Below are 20,422 nucleotides of genomic sequence, written 5' to 3'. Positions count from 1 at the left end.
GTGGCAGCGGATCCTCTAACTAGTCAGGCTGGGTGAGAAGGACCCTCAAGAACTCGCTGCAGCCGTAGCACCTGGGGCTCAGGACAAAGTAGGAAAGGATGGGGGGGAGGGGCAGGGAGAGCTGCTCCTGCATGGGAGCCAGTGGAGATCCAGCATTAGCCTCTTACACCCAGAGCTTCCCCGCACCTGACGCAGACACTTACCTGTGCAGCTGAAGGGGATGTCAGGCTGGCTGGGCGGGAGGTAGCCTGACCGGCACTTGCAGGTGTAACTGCCCGGGGTGTTGGTGCAGATGGAGTAGGGGCCGCAGGGCGATGGGTCTCGGGCACATTCGTCAATATCTGGAGAGGGAAGAATCCAGGTTGGCCATGTGTGACGCTAGGACACCAGTGTTCTATGGCCCCGGGCTCCTCACGCTGACCCAAACCCCATTGCAGCCAGTGGGAATCTTTCCATCAGCCCCAGAGGCCTTTTGCATCGGTCACTCTGTCCTGTGCCTGAACCGGCTCTTACTAGCTCTCCATTGTGGGGTGACCTGGTTAGCGGGCATTAGCCTTTCGTACCCGGAGCCCCACACACATGCCCCGTATAAGATGCTTACCTGTGCAGCTGAAGCGGGAGCTGGACTTGCTGGGCCAGAGGTAGCCTGCCTGGCACGTGCAGGTGTAACTGCCCAGCGTGTTGCTGCAGATGGAGTTGGAGCCGCAGGGCGATGTGTTTCGGGAACATTCGTCAATATCTAGGTGAGAGAATATAGGTTGACAACAGTGTCCTATTCCCCCAGTCAACTCACACTGACCCACGTCTGGTGTCTACTGTTGCTTGATGAGGGTGAGGGAGCGCCTACGGGAGAGAAAGAGCCTGGGCTGACAGGGAGGAGGGCGAAGGTGAAGGAACCATGGCTCCCGGGAGGTGGGGAAAGGGAGAAGGAATACGGGCTGGCAGGGGAACTGGGGAGCCAAGACTCCCGACTTCTGTCTCCCGCTCTGCCACATACTCCCCTTTGACCTTTGCCAAATCCTTTCCCTTCAAGAAGGCTCAGTTTCCCCACATGAGCAGGGAGACAATCTAGTTCTCTCCCCAGATCCATGGCAAGGTGGGGGTGTGCGTGGACACAGGGCCCGTGCGGTTCAGCGGGCAGATGGCTGGAGGAAGTGACCTGCGTGGCAGCGGATCCTCTAACTAGTCAGGCTGGGTGGGAAAGGACCCTTTAGAAATCGCTGCAGCCGTAGCACCTGGGGCTCAGGACAAAGTAGGAAGGTGTGGTGGGGAGGGGCAGGCAGAGCTGCTCCTGCATGGGAGCCAGTGGAGATCCAGCATTAGCCTCTTAGGGTACGTCTAAACTACATGGCTCCGACGACGGAGCCATGTAGATTTCTTTGTTTGGCAAAGGGAAATGAAGCCGCGATTTAAATAATTGCGGCTTCATTTAAATTTACATGGCTGCCGCGCTGAGCCGACAAACAGCTGATCAGCTGTTTGTCGGCTCAGTGCGGCAGCCATGTAAATTTAAATGAAGCCGCGATTATTTAAATCGCGGCTTCATTTCCCTTTGCCGATCAGACTAATCTACATGGCTCCATCGATGGAGCCATGTAGTTTAGACACCCTTTCACCCAGTGCTTCCCCGCACCCTACGCAGACACTTACCTGTGCAGCTCAAGGGGGCGCCAGGCTGGCTGGGCGGGAGGTAGCCTGTCCGGCACCTGCAGGTGTAACTGCCCGGGGTGTTGGTGCAGATGGCGTTGGGGCCGCAGGGCGATGGGTCTCGGGAACATTCGTCAATATCTGGAGAGGGAAGAATCCAGATTGGCCACGTGTGACACTAGGACACCAGTGTTCTACTGCCCTGGGCTCCTCACGCTGACCCAAACCCCATTGCAGCCAGTGGGAATCTTTCCATCAGCCCCAGAGGCCTTTTGCATCAGCCACTCTGCCCTGTGCCTGAACCAGCTCTTACTAGCTCTCCATTGTGGGGTGACCTGGTCAGCAGGCCTTTCGTACCCGGAGCCCCACACACATCCCCCATATAAGACGCTTACCTGTGCAGCTGAAGCGGGAGCTGGACTTGCTGGGAGGGACGTAGCCTGCCCGGCACCTGCAGGTGTAACTGCCCAGCGTGTTGCTGCAGATGGAGTTGGGGCCGCAGGGCGATGGGTTTCGGGAACATTCATCAATATCTAGGTGAGAGAATATAGGTTGACCACAGTGTCCTACTGCCCCAGACAACTCACACTGACCCATACCCCATCTTTCCTTCAGCCCCAGGAGCCTTCTGCATTCGTCACTCCACCCTGTATCTGAACTGGCTCTCACCATTGCACTGCACTGCTGGGTCAGTGACGTTCTGTTCGCCAGAACAGGATGCAAATGTGGGCTTGTAGGGGCTGCAGTGGCCTCCTGGGGTGCTGGTACAGGTGGCGACCTCATAGGCACACCACTGAATGCAGAGGGGCCCAGCTCTGCACCACAGAGCAGGGAGAGAGAAGGCAGCACTATCAGCTGGCATCGGAGGGGGCCGCCATGACGGGAATATGGCTTCGAGCAGGTTTGCAATATACTGCTCACCTCCCAGAGAGAGCAGTGCTAGTGGCCTGGGAAGTGGGTGACAGGACACCTGGGATCTAGAGATGAAAACAGGGGACTGGGGAGTCAGGACTCCTGGGTTCTGACCCCAGCTCTGCCACAGACTCCCCATGTGACCTTTGCCAAGTCCTTTCCTGTCCAGAGGCCTCAGTTTCCCAGATGTGCAGGGAGGCAATCTCTTTTTCCAGATCTGATTTCTTATTATTGTAGGGCGATACCCTGGGGGCGGAGCTCCCCCTGCAACCAATGGGATTGTAGGCTGTTCACCTGTCCCTCAGCATACCTCATGTACTGTCTCCATTCACACCGCACCACGGTGGGCTGCAGTGCTGCCTTACCCTGTGAGCACTGCAGCTGCAGCTGCAATCTGCCCCGCCCCACTCTGCAGCTCCTCCCCAGTGCACAACAGGGATCTGAGACAAGGGCCTAGGACACTAGCTGATCCACTGTTTGGCCCCGTGACTGCTCAGCCCTACTCGGGAGGGTGTGTCTACTGGAGGTGGGATGCACACTTCCCACCTCCCTGCAGATGTCTCCCTATCACATCACACAATAATAATAGAGATGTAGCCGTGTTAGTCTAGTCTAGCTGAAACAAAAAAATGTGATCTGAGGAAGTGGGTCTGGCCAACGAAAGCTCATCACCTAATAAACCATTTTGTTAGTCTTTAAAGTGCTACATAGTCCTGTTTATCACACAATAACACACTCAGGCACCTTCGATGGGCTGGACATAGGAGCCTGGTCCACACACAGAGGTTTTTTGTCTGATGTTGCCTCCTAGTAACACACTCAGCCCATAAGTTCAGACAGCACGGACAGTGTGACAGAGGGCTGAGTGTCTTGGATCATTTTCAGTGGCCAGGGAAGAGCTGAGCAAATCCCGGATGTTTTCAGTGCAGAGACCAAACCAGGATAATAATAGCCAGGGGGAAATTGTCCCTGGGGCAAACCAAGGTGGATTTTTCAGGGCTTTTCTCATGGAAACAAACACACCAAAGGGTCCATCTGGGATTGAACCTTCCGCCCAACGTGAGGTTTCGGTTTCCCATTTCCTCTTGATCGTGGCTGGTTTCAGTTGGGGTCATTGGCCTTTTTCCATCAAATGCAAACTCAGCTAAATTTCCCAACAAAACCTCATTTTGATACAAAAAGCCAAATTGGTTCATAAACCATGTCACAACACCAGGCCCGAAGTTCCCAGGTTCAATTCCCTCCCACTGGGTGTTACATGTAAGAACGGGGACACTGTGCCAACTGCTGGCTATAGAGTTCAGAGTCTAATGACACCAGTCAGTGCATGCTCTGACTCTAAGGCAGAGAACAAGGCTCCACCGAGGATGAGTGTCCCTGGCCAAAGGAACTGTGGGGTTTCGCAAGCAGAGGGTGGAAGGAAGAGAGCTACGTGGCAGCTGATCCTGTAGCTCTTCCTGCGGGGTGGGAAGGAGCCCTTGGTACCATCCCGATGAATTCTCTGCAGCTGTCGGGGCTTTGAAGAGTCAGAATCCAGGTGGGCTGGCATAGGCACTCAGAACCTAGCTCTCGATTGTGGGGTGATTTGGTCAGCAGGCATTAGCCTTTCATACCCGGAGCCCCACACACATCCCCTGTATCAGACACTTACCTGTGCAGCTGAAGCGGACACCAGACTTTCTGGGTGGGAGGTAGCCTGCCTGGCACGTGCAGGTGTAACTGCCCAGCGTGTTTCTGCAGATGGAGTTGGAGCCGCAGGGAGATGGGTTGCGGGAACATTCATCAATATCTAGGTGACAAAATCCAGGTTGGCCATGTGTGACCTGAGCACACCAGTGTCCTACTGCCCCAGGCTCCTCACACTGACCCAAACTCCACTGGATCCAGTGGGAATCTTTCCATCAGCACCAGGGGCCTTTTGCGTCCCTCACTCTGCCTTGTGCATGAACCGGCTCTCACCATTGTGCTGCGCTGCTGGGTCAGTGACGCGCTGCTCCCCAGAACTGGATGCAAAGCCGGGCTTGCAGGGGCAGCAATGACCCCCTGGGATGTGGGTGCAGGTGGCATCCTCACATCACTCGTCTGAATGCAGATGGGCCCAGCTCTGCACAACAGAGCCTTCTCTCGGCGGGAGGATGGGGCGGGGCAGATAAGCCCAGCACCTGGCATCAGAAGGGGCATCATGCCAGGAATATGGCTCCCTGCAGGTTCCTACCCACCACCCCCGCCCCGGGAAAATGAGAGCCTGGGTTCCCTTCTCTGCTCTGTGAGGAGACAGGGAGGCTTGGGGGCTAGAGCAGGGAGGAGCCAGGAGACGGGAGAGAGGGAGTTCGGACTCCTGGGTCAAATTACTGGTGGTGGAGTAGGAAAATATTTCACTGGTCCCAGCAGGATGGTGCGCAAGGCCTGCTGGGTTCATGGGCAGCAGATGGAAGGAGTAAGGGGAGATATTTCCTTTTCTCGGTCTTTAGTGCCCATGCACTCTCTTCTTCCTACTCCTATCGCCACTCTTCGTGCAGGCTCCCACTGCTGTCTGGGGCCTGCAGACTCTTCTACCTAGTAACTTAAAAAGGAAAAACCCTTCCAGCTCACCATACCGCTTAGCAGAATATTTATCTCTCTATATATTAAAGAAAGTTTCTCTGGGGGATGACAGAGTTCTACCGGCCTTCCCCCTCTCTCTCGCTCTTACCTCTCTCCTCTCACAGTTTGAGCTCGACCATGCCGGTTCCCGTCCACACTAGGAATGGCTATTTTAAACACAGCTAAGAAGGCAGCCCTGGGCTCTGCAAGCAGGGCTGGGGCAGTAAGCAGTGCAAGCGGGATCACACCACAGAGAGATCGGGACCACGCCCCCCACAGTCCCACACATTAGCAGCCTGCAATATCCTGCAGCTCAGCATGCACACGGCACTACCTGTGCCTCACTGTGCCCCACGCGGTGCCCCAGGGCGGGCAAGAACCCCTATGCCAGGATTAGACCCAGGCCTGGTGTGCACTCTAGCTGGGAGAGAGGGAGTGAGGAGTTGTGGGGAGAGAAAAGGCCCAGGCTGGTGGGGAAGAGGTGGAGGAGGAGAGCGATTGAATCCTGGCTCGCAAGGCGGAGGGAGGGAAAAGGAATACGGGCTGGCCAGGGCACTGGGCAGTCAGGACTCCTGAGTTGTTTCCCCAACTCTGCCACAAATTTGCCATTTGATCTTTACCAAATCCCTTCCCTTCTAGAAGGCTCACTTTCCCCACACGAGCAGTTGTCTCTCCCCAGATCCATGGCAAGATGGGGGTGTCCATGGACACAGGGCAGTGTGGTTCAGTGAGCAGAGGGCTGGAGGAAGCGACCTGCGTGGCAGCGGATCCTCTAACTGGTCAGGCTGGGTGGGAAGGACCCTTATGAAATGACTGCAGCCGTAGTGCTTCGCACTGAGGCAAAAGTAGGAAGAGTTGGGGGGGAGGGGCAGGCAGAGCTGCTCTTGCATGGGAGCCAGTGGAGATCCAGCATTAGCCTCTGACACCCAGAGCTTCCCTCACCCCACGTCAGACACTTACCTGTGCAGCTGAAGGGGGCGCCAGGCTGGCTGGGCGGGAGGTAGCCTGCCCAGCACCTGCAGGTGTAACTGCCCGGTGTGTTGATGCAGATGGAGTCGGGGCCGCAGGGCGATGGGTCTCGGGAACATTCATCAATATCTGGAGGGGGAAGAATCCAGGTTGGCCATGTGTGACCCTAGGACACCAGTGTTCTACGGCCGCGGACTCCTCACACTGACCCAAACCCCATTGCAGCCAGTGGGAATCTTTCCATCAGCCCCAGAGGCCTTTAGCATCAGTCACTCTGCCTTGTGCCTGACCCGGCTCTTACTAGCTCTCCATTGTGGGGTGACCTGGTCAGCAGGCATTAGCCTTTCATACCCGGAGCCCCACACACATCCCCCGTATAAGATGCTTACCTGTGCAGCTGAAGCGGACGCTGGACTTGATGCCCCGGAGGTAGCCTGCCCGGCACGTGCAGGTGTAACTGCCCGGCGTGTTGCTGCAGATGGAGTTGGAGCCGCAGGGCGATGGGTTTCGGGAACATTCATCAATATCTAGGTGAAAGAATATAGGTTGACAACAGTGTCCTACTGCCCCAGACAACTCACACTGACCCATGTCTGGTGTCTACTGTTGCTTGATGAGGGTGAGGGAGCGGTTAGGGGGAGAGAAAGAGCCCGGGCTAGCAGGGAGGAGGGCGAGGGAGTAGGAACCATGGCTCACGGGATGCAGGGAGGGAGAAGGAATACGGGCTGGCAGGGGGACTGGGGAGCCAAGACTTGCGACTTCTGTCCCTAGCTCTGCCACAGACACCTCATGTGACCTTTGCCAAATCCTTTCCCTTCTAGAAGGCTCAGTTTCCCCACATGAGCAGGGAGACAATCTAGACAATCCATGGCAAGGTGGGGGTGTGCGTGGACACAGGGCAGTGTGGTTCAGTGAGCAGAGGCCTGGAGGAAGTGACCTGTGTGGCAGCGGATCCTCTAACTAGTCAGGCTGGGTGAGAAGGACCCTCACGAAATCGCTGCAGCCGTAGCACCTGGGGCTCAGGACAAAGTAGAAAGGGCTGGGGGGAGGGGCAGGCAGAACTGCACCTGCATGGGAGCCAGTAGAGATCCAGCATTAGCCTCTCACACCCAGAGCTTCCCCGCGTCCCACGCAGACACTTACCTGTGCACCTGAAGCGGGCACCAGGCTGGCTGGGCGGGAGGTAGCCTGCCCAGCACCTGCAGATGTAACTGCCCGGTGTGTTGATGCAGATGGAGTTGGGGCCGCAGGGAGATGGGTCTTGGGAACATTCGTCAATATCTGGATGGAGAAGAATCCAGATTGGCCACGTGTGACGCTAGGACACCAGTGTTCTACTGCCCTGGGGCCCCTCACACTGACCCAAACTCCATCGGATCCAGTGGGAATCTTCCCATCAGCTCCACGGGCCTTTTGCAGCGGTCACTGTGCCCTGTGCCTGAACTGGCTCTCACCATTGCACTGCGCTGCTGGGTCAGTGATGTGCTGCTCCCCAGAACTGGATGCAAAGCCAGGCTTACAGGGGCAGCAGTGGCCCCTTGGGTGTTTGTGCAGGTGGCGTCCTCAAGGCACAACACGTAATACAGGCGGGCCCAGCTCTGCACAACCTCTCTTGATGAGAGGACAGGGACGGAGAGAAGGCAACACCAGCATCTGGTTTCAGAGAGGCACCATGCCTGGAATATGACTCCCAGCAGGTTTCCAACATGACTCCCAGTGCTAGTGGCCTGGGAAGTGGGTACTAGGACCCCTGGGATCTAGACATGAAAGCAGGGGACTGTGAAGTCAGGACTCCTGGGTTCTGTCCCCAGCTCTGCTACAAACTCCCCGTGTGACCTTTGCCAAGTCCTTTCCCTTCCAGAAGCCTCAGTTACCCAGATGTGCAGGGAGACAATTCTGCTTTCCTATTATAGTAGGACCACACTGAGGGGCGGAGCCCCACAGCTCCCCCTGCAACCAATGGGAGTGGAGTCTGTTCCACTGTCACTCAGCACCTCTGAGGTGCTGGTCTCCGTTCATAGAGCACCACAGGGGTCTGCGGCACTGCCTCATCCCAGCATGGGGCCTTGTCCGCACTGCAGCTACCGCTGTGATTCCTGGCCTGGGCAGATACAGGCTCACCGGCTCTGTGCAGGCTACAAAGCAATGGGGCCATCGTGTGGCTCAGGCTACTGCCCAGCGCACACCTGGGATCTGGGACAGGGCACCTCTAGGGCACTGGCCCATCCGCTGCGTTGCCCTTGTGAATGCTCAAGTCGCACCTCCCTGCCACCCTGCAGACGTCACCCCTCTGCCCCCATCACAGCCACACAGTAACACACCCACACGCCTGCCTAGGGCTGGACCGAGGTGCCTGGTCCATGCGCACAGGTTTTTGGTCTGATGGCGCCTCCCAGTAACAGACTCGCATTAGCTCAGGAGGCAGGTACAGTGTGATGGGGGTTCGGAGTCTTGGCTCATCAACACTTCAGTGGCCAGGGAAAAGCAGAGCAAATCCTGGATGTTTTCAGTGCAGCAGCCAAACCAACTTAAAAATAGCCAGGAGGAAATTGTCCCTGAGCAACCCAAGTTGCATTTTCTGGGACTTTTCTCACTGAAACAAACACCCCAAATGGTTCATCTGGAATCGACCCTTCCACCCAACTTGAGGTTTCGTTTTCTCATTTCTTTTCGATTGTGGCTGGGTTGCATTTGGGTGGTTGGTTTTAGCTAAATTTCCCAATGAAACCTCATTTAGAAGCAAAAAGCCAAAATGGTTCATGTAAACCACATCACGACGGTCACAAGGCCAGGCCCGAAGTTCCCGGCTTTGACTCCCACCCATAGCATGTTCCATATAAGTATAGGGATGCTGTGCCGACCACCAGCCATGGAGTTCAGTGTCTAATGACACCAGTCCAGTGTCTGTTCTGGCTCTAATGCAGGGAATGAGGCTCCACCGGAGGATTTGAGTCTCCTTGGCCAAAGGGCAGGTGGGGTTCAACGAGAAAAGTGCCGGAGGAAGAGAGCTGCAAGGCAGCAGTTCCTGTAGCTCTTCCTGTGGGGTGGGAAGGAGCCCCCACTACCATCCCCCTCAAATCTCTGCAGCTGTCAGAGCTTTGGAGAGTTAGAATCCAGGGTGGGCCGGCAGAGCCGCTCAGAACCTAGCTGTCGACTGCGGGTGACCTGGTCAGCAGGCATTAGCTTCTCTCACACAGCGTCTCACAAACACCCCCCGTGTCAGATGCTTACCTGTGCAGCTGAAGGGGGCGCTACGCTGGCGGTAGCCTGGTCGGCACATGCAGGTGTAACTGCCTGGCTTGTTGATGCAGATGGAGTTGGGGCCGCAGGGTGATGGGTCACGGGAACATTCATTAATATCTGGGGGAGCAGAATCCAAACTGACCATGTGTGACCCTAGGACACCAGTGTTCTACTGCCTCAGGCCCCTCACACTGACCCAAACCCCATTGGATCCAGTGGGAATCTTTCCATCAGCCCCAGAGACCATTGGCATTGGTCACTCTGCTCCATGCCTGGACCGGCTCTCACCATTGCACTGCACTGCTGGGTCAGTGATGCGCTGCTCCCCAGGGCTTGCGGGTTCATGCCACAGTGGCCTCATGGGATGTTCGTGCAAGTGGCGTCCTCAGGGCACTCTACTGAATTCAGATGAGCCCAGCAGTGCACAAGAGGGGCTTAGCTTGGTGGGAGGATGGGGGCAGGGGAGAAGGCAGGGCCAGCAGCTGGCATCAGAGAGGGCACCGTGCCAGGAATATGGTTCCCAGAAGGTTTGCAGTGTGCTGCCCATCCCCAAGAGGCAGCAGGGCTAGTGGCCTGGAAAGTGGGAACCAGGATGCCTGGGTTCCCTTCTCAGCGCTGAGAGGAGAGGGAGGGCTGGGAGCTGGCATAGGAAGGAGCCAGGGGTTGGGGGAAGAGGGAATCTGGACACCTGGGTTCTATTGCTGTCGGTGGGATAGGAAGGTTGTGCCCTGGTCCTAGCAGGATGGCACACAGGCAGGACTGCTGCGTTCTATCCTGCACTTCAGGAGATGAGTGAGGTCTAGTACTTAAAAACAAAAGGGGGGGGGTCGGGGCTTCTGGGTTCCACTCCTAGCTCTTGCACAGATTCTGTGCGACTTTGGTCAAGTCTTTTCCCCACCTGATGCCTTGGTTTCCCCTGCTGTGACATGGAGGCAATTTTCTCTCCCAGATCTCCTTGCTCATTATTGTAGGGCCACGTGCTTAGAGGCAGGGCACCGGCCCCTCCCCTGTAACCAATGGGAGTGGAGGCTGCTCAGCTGTTTCTCAACACCTCTCCACCATGGGTCTCCATCCACACTCCATCCCCATTGGTGCACCTGGTTCACTCTGTCGCTCGAATTCTTGTGTCCATCACAATCTTTAGTTCATTCCTTATGCCCCTCCCCCCTCCGCCCTGCGCCAGCCCCAGCCCGGTGTGTCAGAGCAGGGCAAAGCCTCAGTCTCAGCCAGGCTGATGGCAAATCGCTGTTGTTCCAGGGGAGATGATGGAGCAGCAGCACCGGGGGCCTGGCCCCAGTGACTCTGCACCTTTCACCCTGCGTGAGGAGCCATCCCCATACAAGCCATCCTGGAGTGTTTTTAGCACAGGGCATTGAGCAGCAAAGAGCTTTTGTGCCCGGCCGTGGGCATCCCTGAGAGCAAAGGCTGCACTGAGTCGGCCGTGGTCCCAGGGGTGCTGGCTCCCTCCAGGACCAAGAGGGCACTAGACACAGAGCTGGGCCAAAGTGCATATCTGTGTGGGGAGAGTTTTCTGGGGAAACCCCCGCATTAGGGTCATCTTCAGACTCAGGCTGAGGGGCTGGTGTGCGCTGGGAGTTGCTCCATGACTGTCTGGAGCAGGAGAGACCCTGCCGGGAGAAGGCCTTTGGGCTTCCCACTGGCTCTCACCTGAGCAGTCCAACGGGGCGATGCCGCGCTTCCCTGAGGCTCGTCTGGCAGAGCTGTAGCCATTTACACATGTACAGACAAAACTTTTGTCAGTGTTCCAGCAGGAGGCATTCAGGCCGCAGTGTGTGGGGTCCCGGGCACATTCATCGATATCTGGACAGGAGCAAACAGAACCGGAGTCATTTACTGGCCCAGGAAGGTTCTTGTGTGACCCCCAATAGGTGGGAATTACGTGTCCCCCTATGGGCCAGTGTGTCCCCTATGGGCAGCGTCCCTACAGACCCCGTCTTCCCTCCTCCTCCACACGTCTCTCCCGGATCAGTGCACCAGGCTGGACAACGCACATCAACTGTTTGTGGCCTCCCAGCCCTGGGAGGGAGAGGGAGGAGCAGTAAGTGTGGCGCTCTGGTGCCTCAGTACCTGAGAGGTGTCAGGGGGAGGGGCAGACAGGGGGTCCACGAGGCCGCAGGTGGAACCTCAGGAGGCGATGGGTTGCTCTGGCCCTCTGAGATGGAGGGTCACTCGTGCAGCTGCCAGCCAAGACTAGTAGCTGTTACATTTGGACCCAACTAATAAATCCCATGGACCACAAGTTAGTGTATAAATATCATGAATGGAACATTTACCATTCAGGTCTGAAAACATCTGTCATTGAGGAACACAGGGTTGGCCAGATTGGGTCAGACCAGTAACCCCCTAGCACAGTGGTTCCCAAACTTTATGGCAGCATGCCCCCCTTTTTGATTTTTGAGAAACTCTCACGCCCTCCTCCCACACAGCAGCAAAGCTTCTTGAGCAAAAAAAAAGTGACGGGCCAAAAAACAAAAAACAAAAAAAAGTGACGGGCCAAAAAAAAAAAAAAAAAAAAAAAAAAAAAAGCTTTCAGCAAAACTTAGGGGGGGATTGACCCAGGAGAGGGGACTGCATTACCTCGAGCCCCCCTTGGAATTTCTTCATGCCCACCAGTTCCCATCCCCTAGCTCAAAATTCTGCTTTCATCAGTGGCTGGAACTAGATGCTTTGGAAGATCATGTCAGATGGTCTTTCTATTTGTATCAAAGCCTAATCCTTCTTCAAAACATGATCAATTGGCAGCCTCTGTGAGATCCTGAGGCAGGGAGTTCCACAAGTTAATGTTGCTTCAGGTAAAAAAAAAGTTTCCTTTTACTCATTTTAGGAGCTGGATTGTGACTGGCTCTGACACAGGTGCAGAGGAAGAGGGAACCTACAAAGAAATCCTCCCCCACCCTGTTTGAGGGTCAAACTTTTCTTCATATTCTTCCAGGTGTCTCAAAATTAGGTGCGAAGGAGGCAGGGTCACAGTATGCGCCTCCCCTTTGCATTTGCTAATGGTGCTGTCTGGACAATTGGAGGAGGGAAGGATGCAGCATCGACATGGAATTCAGTCCCCAACCCCATCCTACACTGCCCAGCCCCAGGGCTGTGTGCAGACTGCACTGCAGTTTTTCCATTTTATTTGCTGTCACCTGAGCAGAAAGGAACAGATTGACCTGCGGGTGAAGCCGAATCAGTAAATTTGCTTGGCCACATCTATCCCTTCCTCGCACTTTTCATCCCTGCATCCCCCTTTTCAGTCAGCAACGTCCTCGATACAGACCAAGTGGAAGACCCCAGCAACGGAACAGTCACCCCATTACACGGCTCCCCTCCCCCAGCTGGGCTCAGGAACTCACACTCACCCTGGCACGTCACACTTTTATCAGTGAAATACCGCTCCCCAGTGCTAGACACAGACCCACGTTTGCAGGCGCAACGATAGCCCCCAGAGATGACTTCACAGGTTGCATAACTAGGACAGACGGTCGACTTTTCACACGCTTTGTCTGGGAAATCAAGAAGGAAGGATTTGATTAAAATAAAATAATTAATTTCTCTTTGCACCTTCACCCCCTTGCACATCTTCAATGGGCTTCACACTCGCTCTTTGGCCCTGCCCGCCCACCCCAAGCGAGGACCTGGCAGAAGAGGTGCCTGGGGAGGTCAGATCAAGGCAGCTGGACCCTCTTCTAGAGGCATCAGGTGAGGAAGCCAGAAAAGCTCTGCAGGCCCCTCCCCTGCAGCTGGAGAGGAGAAGCCAGCGGGGAGGGTAGGAACAGAGGATGGGTGCTGCAGGTGCTGATCCTGTGAACTGAATCCCGAGGAGAGGGGCTGTCATGCCCATTTTCCATGCCTGAGGCATAATGCAGACAGGGGCAGAGAACACTTGGATTCTGGCATTTCCTAACTTCGGAGTGCTTGACTTGCAACCTTTCGCACAGTGTTCCCCAAAGTGTGGGATGCGCCCCTGACAGGGGCGTGGAATCATGTTGGGTATGAATCGACCTGGGACATACCCCACAGGTGCACCTTGTGTGATCTGGGCCTAGCAATGGCTTGTTGCACCTGTTCAGTTAGAAATGCAGAAGGAACCCGCATTGATTATAGAATTAAAAGGCAGCTCTGTTTAGCCCCCCTTGGAGCAAGTGGCTTTCTGGAAAATGGAGAAGTGAGAGGCAGATGCAGCTCCAGGGGCAGAAGAAAACGGAAAATCAGAACAAGGAAAATGCAGGGAAAGGACAGGAGGAAATGGGATGGAAAGTTCTTTGCCTGTTCAAAGCCCCTTCCAGCTACAGGACATACGGGGGATGGGTGGGAGGGTTCAGATCTGGAGATTTTGCTCAGGTTTCTAGGCATCAACTTACCGGCGCTGGAGAAATGAGTCGCCTTGAGGCAGATGAGCCAGCAAAACCCTGCAAGAGCAGACACAAACAAGGGTAGAATCACAGAATACTACAACGGGAAGGGACCTTGAGACATCAAGTCCAGTCCCCTGCCCCTCACGGCAGAACCAAGAACCAACTAGATCATCCCTGACAGGTGTCTGCTCTTAAAAATCTCCAGTGTTGAAGATTCCACAACCTCCCTCTGTAATTTATTCCAGTGTTTAACCACCCTGACAGTTAGGATGTTCCTGTGGCACTGGGCTTTATTGCATTTACTCTTCACTGGGCTGTGTGGACTAGTGGGCAGAGTGGTGGGCAAGGTCCCGGGAGATGGGGGGTTTATTCCTTGCTCTGCTGGTGGAGCACAGCCACGTCACAGCCCCCCAGTCTGTGTCATAGAACCATAGAGCTGGAAGAGACCTCAGAAGGTCGTCAAGTCCAGCCCCCTGCCCTCAGCAGGACCAATCCCAACTAAATCAACCCAGCCAGGGCTTTGTCAAGCTGAGACTTAAAAATATCTAAGGAAGGAGACTCCACTACTTCCCTGGGTAACCCATCCCAGTGCTTCATCACTCTCCTAGTGAAATAGTTTTTCCTAATATTCAACCTGGACCTCTCCCACCGGAACTTAAGACCATTGCTCCTTATTCTGCCATCTGTCACTACTGAGAACAGCCTCTCTCCATCCTCTTTGGAACCTCCCTTCAGGAAGTTGAAGGCTGCTATCAAATCCCCCCTCACTCTTCTCCTCTGCAGACTAAACAGACCCAACTCCCTCAGCCTCTCCTCGTAGGTCATATGCTCCAGCCCCCTCATCATTTTGGTTGCCCTCCACTGGATCCTCTCCAATGCGTCCACATCCTTTTTGTAGTGGAGGGCCCAGAACTGGACACAATACCTGACAAGTGTGAGAGAGACAAGGGCTTTGCCAACCCGCAAGTTTAGATTTAAACTCTTTGTAGGAAGCTTGGGTTGGCCCAGCCTCACCTCTGCTGATGAGCTACCTCCCAGGTGAGACTGGCGACTGGGGAGCAAGCGATTATAAAATCTAGCCCATGGCTCAGCTGGAGAATTGCTGGGAGCAGCGGGTTCGGGGGCAGCACCAGTGACAGGCTAACTCCTGTAGCCAGGGAACTGGGGAAGATCTGCTAGAGGCAGCGAAGGGTTGGCAAGAAAAAGGGACGGATCTGAGAGCTCCACTCTCCTGCCACCGCAAAGCCCTGCATAGCCACGTATCCTGCCCCACCCTACACCTAGCTGGGCTGTTGACACCCCCTAGTCCCACAGGGAGACTGGTCCAGAGCCTCTTTCCTTTCCTGGTTAAAAACATTCTGCTATTTCCTAGCCTGAAAACACCGGACCCCTCAGTTTCCAAAGGGAAACCGCCTCGTGGGCTGGGCTGCACGTGCGGAGCATCCGGCCCACACTGGGCCTGACACGGCCCTTTGATCCCACCCAGTTTGGCCCCTTTCTTTGGAACTCAGATGGCACCGTGAGCCGCTGTAGCTGTGAGTGGGGCAGAGAGAAGCTCCCCACAGCCCTGTGTGTGGAGGCCCTGCCAGCAGGAGTTTTCTGAGATTTCCACCTGCCTTCCCAGCTCCAGAGGGGTTTGCCCCGAGCTGCTGGGCTTCTGGCGCCTCACCCAGAGAGTGTTTCAGAACCCCGAGCCTCAGTTGGGCCTGGAGTTGGCAGGAGGTAGCTCGCGAGCATGGCTTTTGGAGATCACTTGATGCCCACATAGCTGGGAACTTCTCCTCTGCGAGGGGGCTCATAGAATGAGCCAAAGTCCCATGTCTTTTTTAAGCCCCCTGTGCTGTGAGTGTGGCCGACAGTCTATATTCCTCTATTCCAGAGGTCCCACTGAAATGCATGTTGTTTGATTCCCTCCCAAGGGATCCAGATCTCTCTGTGTCCATGCCCTGTCCTGTCCCTTACGACCTCTTCCCCAATCTGCGCGACTTCTGCAAACTGTCTCACTAACGACTCAGAGTGTGTCCAGATCACTCATCAGATCAGCACTTACGTGACAGGTTAACGATTTGGGCTGAATTCACTTAACAACCCCTCAAAGAGCCCAACACAGTTGCAATTGTGGTTGCCCTTTTCGGGAGCACAAAATGATGATGGGATCCGGTGTTTCCTTTGATCTGGTCGGGTTTAGGTACAATCTTGTCTTTCTAAATGCAGGAGGGACCAAAACCTGGGGAGAGCTTCTTTGCTTATAGTCCCAAGCCCCTTTCACCTTGACCACCATCAGACCAGCTCTCTGTCATCTCCTCCCAGGACAATTCAAACTGTTCAGTGGGCCCCACCTAAAACAAGGCAGCTGCAGCCCTCCCACCCGCTGGGACCCTCAGCCTGCGGGAGAAGAGGAGGAGGCTGCCACCGGTCTAGCAGTGAGGGCATCCCAGGCGGCCCATCTCTTTCCCCTGTCGGCCCTGGAGCTCTTTGCACTGCTGGGGGAGCAGCCGCCGCAGCCCTGTGACCTTCCTAAAGGCTCCTCTTTGGCTTTCTTCCTGCACGCAGGGGATGGTTCTGCTACTGAGGGGAACATTCCTGGTTTCTACACAACCCCACCTGTGACATGGGCTAGAGAAAGGCTCTGAGGCCCCGCTCCCACTTCCTTTACCCAGAGCTGGAGGGCTCCTCTTCCATTCCTCTGTGTGGCAGAGCCCCTCAACCACAACTAGGCTGGGCCCAGGACTCCTGGGGGGCTTGACCCCCAACCTTGAGGTCACTTAGGGCAGGGGCTGGGTGTCCCCATTCTGGGGTCCTCTCCCTGCTCTAGATGCTTCCGTGACCCCTGCTCATCACTGACAGCTCACAGCAAACACACCCAGCAATTGTTAAAAATAAAAACCGGGAAAGTGAGAGGAAAACAGGCCACCCTGCTCTGTGGCAGGGGACGTCACACCCAGCGCCTCTGGAGTGTCAGGGCAGATCACAGGCTGCTCCTCACACGTCCCAGGCCTCCTGCCCAGGCCCTGGCTGTGACTTCAGGCTCTGGGAGGCAGGGCCCTTCTCCCCAGCAACAGCCCCCAATCCAGGTTATGATCCCCCCCACCTTGTTTGCCCTGTGGGGCTATTTGGCTGGAGGAGCCTTCCTGGGCTAGGACCTCTGCCCAGAGCCCCCATTCCTCTCTGCAGTTGCTCCCTGCTCCCAGCTCTTGACTGCTCCAGCCCCCCCAGCTCCACTCCCTGCTGCGTTGCCTCCAACCCTGGGGCTGCTTCTCTGACCTCTCTGGCTCTGTGGCTGCAGTTCTGTTCCCAGCAGGGATCTGCTCTCGGTGCTGTCTGCAGCTCTGCCCAACACTGAGCTGCTCCCTGGGATGCTTCTCTGGATCTTTCTGGTTGGCCTGGCTCTGCTCCTCCTCCCCTACTCAGGCCTCTGCTCTCTCCAGAGCTTGGCTCCACTCTGTGAGATCCAGGCAAATTCAGCTCACCCAGTGGACAAGACAGACCCCTGGTGTCCTGACCCCCTCATTAGCCTGCCCAGCCTGCTGACCAGGAGCGATTTCCTCTCCCCATGCTCCTGGGGACTGGCAGTCTCAGGGTTCTGATTTCTCATGGATCCTTCCCCTCCAGGGAATTGGTATTGGGGCCAGCCAGCCCAACCCCCACTGAATTTCAGTAGGGGGCCAACACAGGACGCCCATTCCTCTGAGTCTCCCCCTCTTTCTTGTTGTTGCTTCCCACACACCTCGACTGTTCCATGCCTAACAAACACCCCCCCCCCCCCATCCCCTGCCTCCATGCGGCTAGCATCTGGGCAGGTTCCCACCTGCCTTGGCATAGGTGGGGCCCACTGAACAGTCAGCACAGTCCCCACCCATTCAAGCCTCAAGTGGGTTTTTCTCAAGCCCCCACTGTAGGAAAATAACCCAATTCCTTGCAAACTTACCTACAAGGGGGGTGATAAACTGCACCCTCATCGTGGCTGCTGCCTTCTCCTGCCAGGCAATGAAACTGAACTGACTTTATCCCGTTCTCATCTAGCAGAGGAAGTTTGCTGAGTGGCACTGTTTTTTCTGCTGCTTCTTTATCACCGTTTTTCAGCTCAGCACTATTCCTCTTGCAACAGACCTGTTCCTTCTGCCCAGGGTGATCTCTGGACATCTAATACATGTTTATTATCCTATCAGTGTCCCCAAATAGCAGCCCTGCAATTAACAGGAAACAATAGGGGAAGTTGCAGTCTTTTCTATTTAGGAAATGAAAGTGGGGTGTGGGGGGTAAGTCTTGCATGGACGTAGGAAACAGGACTCCTGGGTCCCATCCTAGCTTGAGAGGGGTTGAGTGATCTAATGGGTAGAACAGGATATCGGAATTGGAACCCTTGAGTTTTCTTCCCAGGGCAGCATTACCTAGTGGCTAGATAGTAGGCATCAAAATTCAATGTTGAGAAGAAAACTGCCATTTGATAGAGGGCTTCATGATTTCAAAATCTGTTTTCATTCCAGTGAGGAATGAAACACAAAACTTTCAAAATTCGTTGGAAAAAAAATTCAGATGGAAAATAAAAACATTTGAGGTCAAGCAAAATGTTGCCTTTTAACACTGGTTTTCCATCTCACTTGCTGCTCTGAAAATGTGATCTTGCATGACACCTCACCCCGTCGCACACAATGCAAATGTCAGAAGGAAAGTCAATTTGGAAAGGAAAATTTGACCAGTTTGGCTCCAAACACGCAAAAACGAGACCCTGTCGAACTCACTTCCTTTTTAGCCCAGTACAAAAGTTCAGCAAAGTCCAAATGCTTCTGTTCCAAAGGACACAGCTTAGGGTCTGGGGGAAAGCTGATGCCTGAGGAGGAACACATGGATCAAACAGAGACATCTCTTAGGGAAAATATTAATAGAATTCTCTGTTCTAGTAAGGAGAAGAGGATGGAAGATGACAAACTATGGAAAGAAATGGTCAAATGAAAAAGAGTGCCATTCAAACATATCAGGAAATGGTAAACAGCTAAACAGTGACAAATTTTTCCAGAGTTTATACACAAACACACTTATACACAAAGTCTAAAAATATGATGGGTGAACTAGAGTGCCTCATATTTAAGGAGGATATTGATATAATAGGCATCAAGGACACTTGGTAGAATGAGGACAATCAATGGGACAAGGTCATATTTCGGAAGGACAGAACAGGTTGTGCTGGTGGCATTATACATGAAAGAAAATGTAGAATTAAATGAAGTAAAAATCTTAAATAAACCAACATGTTCCATAGAATCGCTATGGATAGTAATTCTATGCTCCAATAAAAGAATATAGCAGTAGGGATATATTATCCACCACTTGATCGTGATAACAGTGGAGGATTTCAGCTTATTGACTGGGTACACATCACCCCAGGACAAGATGCAGAGATAGTTTCTTGACACCTTACATGATACTTCTTGGAACAACTGGTTCTGGAAGCCACAAGGGCAGAGGCTATTCTTGATTTAGTCCGAAATGGAACACAGGATTTGGTCCAAGAGGCAAATATAACTGGATCTCTGGGAAATAGTGACCATAATGTAATAAAATTTAACATCTCTGTGGTGGGAAAAACACCTCAGCAGCCCAACACTGGCATTTTATTTCAGAAAGGGATACCAAAAAAAAAATACAGAATTTAGTTAGACATTAAAAAGGTACAACACCCAAAGTAAAATCCTTACAAGCTGTACGGAATCTTTTCAAAGACACCGTAATAGAGGCCTACCTAAAATGTACACCCCAAATTTAAAAAACACAGTAAGAGAACCAAAACAGTGCCACTATGGCTTAACAACCAAGTAAAAGAAGCAGTAAGAGATAAAAAGGCATCATTTAAGCAGTGGAAGTTGAATTCTGTTGAGGAAAATAGAAAGGTGCATAAACTCTGTCAAATTAAGTTTACAAATCATATATATAGTAGCCCAGTGTCTGTTGCTCTGTAACACTGTAGTGTTACAGAGTCGCCTCTGGGGAGCGCTGTTGCCTCACGCCATGGCACTCAGCTGAGTTCTGAGCCGCTCAGCCGGGCCGCCGCGGGGGAGCAAACAGCACAAGCGGCCGTTTGGGCCCCGCACTCCCCATGCAGCACCCCAGTGAGAGGCAGAAGAGAGAGGGAGAGGGAGAGGCAGGAGGGGGAGAAGAGAAAGAAAGAGACGGAGAGAGAGGAAGAAGGCAGAGAGAGGGGGGGAGGCAGGAGGAGGAGGAGGAGAGAGAGAAAGAGAGAGAAAGACATAGTGAGAGACCGGAGGCTCAGGAGAGAAGACTGACATGGAGGAGAGGCCTGATAATCCCATTTTATGATGGGCTAATTGGCTAATATAAGAAAAGCCAAAGGAGTTTCAAGAGCAGCTAGACCAAAACTCAAAGGCTACGTCTAGACTGGCCCCTTCTCCGGACTGGCTAATTTCTAACTTTGGAATAGGGAAATCCGCGGGGGATTTAAATAAACATGTCCGCCACTTTTTTTCCAGCTTGGGGAAAAGCCGGAAAAAAGCATCTAGACTGGCGCGATCCTCCGGAATAAAGCCCTTATTTCTACCTGAAGGTAGGAATAAGAGATCCTCCGGAAAAGGGCTTTATTCCGGAGGATCGCGCCAGTCTAGACGTAGCCAAAAAGTAATAGCAAAATGTTTTTTAAATACATCAGAAGCAGGAGCCTGCTGAACAACCAGTGTGGTCACTGAATGACT

At 54.0% G+C, this 20,422-nt stretch overlaps 1 protein-coding gene across 3 annotated transcripts in view; it reads right to left on the bottom strand.

The window, feature by feature from the left end:
* Positions 1–20,422, bottom strand: part of LOC102463292 (uncharacterized) — a 180,374-nt gene that overhangs the window by 52,684 nt on the left and 107,268 nt on the right. The window contains exons 2-14 of one of the 3 annotated variants that reach the window (XM_089774815.1): positions 17,647–17,905; positions 13,725–13,772; positions 12,723–12,866; positions 11,023–11,175; positions 9,343–9,471; positions 7,255–7,392; positions 6,501–6,638; positions 6,103–6,240; positions 4,211–4,348; positions 2,043–2,180; positions 1,651–1,788; positions 602–739; positions 204–341 (exon numbers count right to left, since the gene is read on the bottom strand). In XM_089774815.1, coding sequence (XP_089630941.1) covers positions 204–341; positions 602–739; positions 1,651–1,788; positions 2,043–2,180; positions 4,211–4,348; positions 6,103–6,240; positions 6,501–6,638; positions 7,255–7,392; positions 9,343–9,471; positions 11,023–11,175; positions 12,723–12,866; positions 13,725–13,772; positions 17,647–17,677 — 1,609 coding nt within the window. In that variant the 5' untranslated portion in view covers positions 17,678–17,905. Of the gene's footprint in view, positions 1–203; positions 342–601; positions 740–1,650; positions 1,789–2,042; positions 2,181–4,210; positions 4,349–6,102; positions 6,241–6,500; positions 6,639–7,254; positions 7,393–9,342; positions 9,472–11,022; positions 11,176–12,722; positions 12,867–13,724; positions 13,773–17,646; positions 20,180–20,422 lie in introns of those variants that run through there. The other 2 variants (XM_089774816.1, XM_089774814.1) reach the window with 2 other exon arrangements.

Source organism: Pelodiscus sinensis, chromosome 31 (genome assembly GCF_052426305.1).
Source record: "Pelodiscus sinensis isolate ZL-2025 chromosome 31, ASM5242630v1, whole genome shotgun sequence".
Classification (NCBI taxonomy): domain Eukaryota; kingdom Metazoa; phylum Chordata; order Testudines; family Trionychidae; genus Pelodiscus; species Pelodiscus sinensis.
Note: the sequence above shows the minus strand (reverse complement) of the source record. Positions and strands in the feature narration are given on the sequence as shown.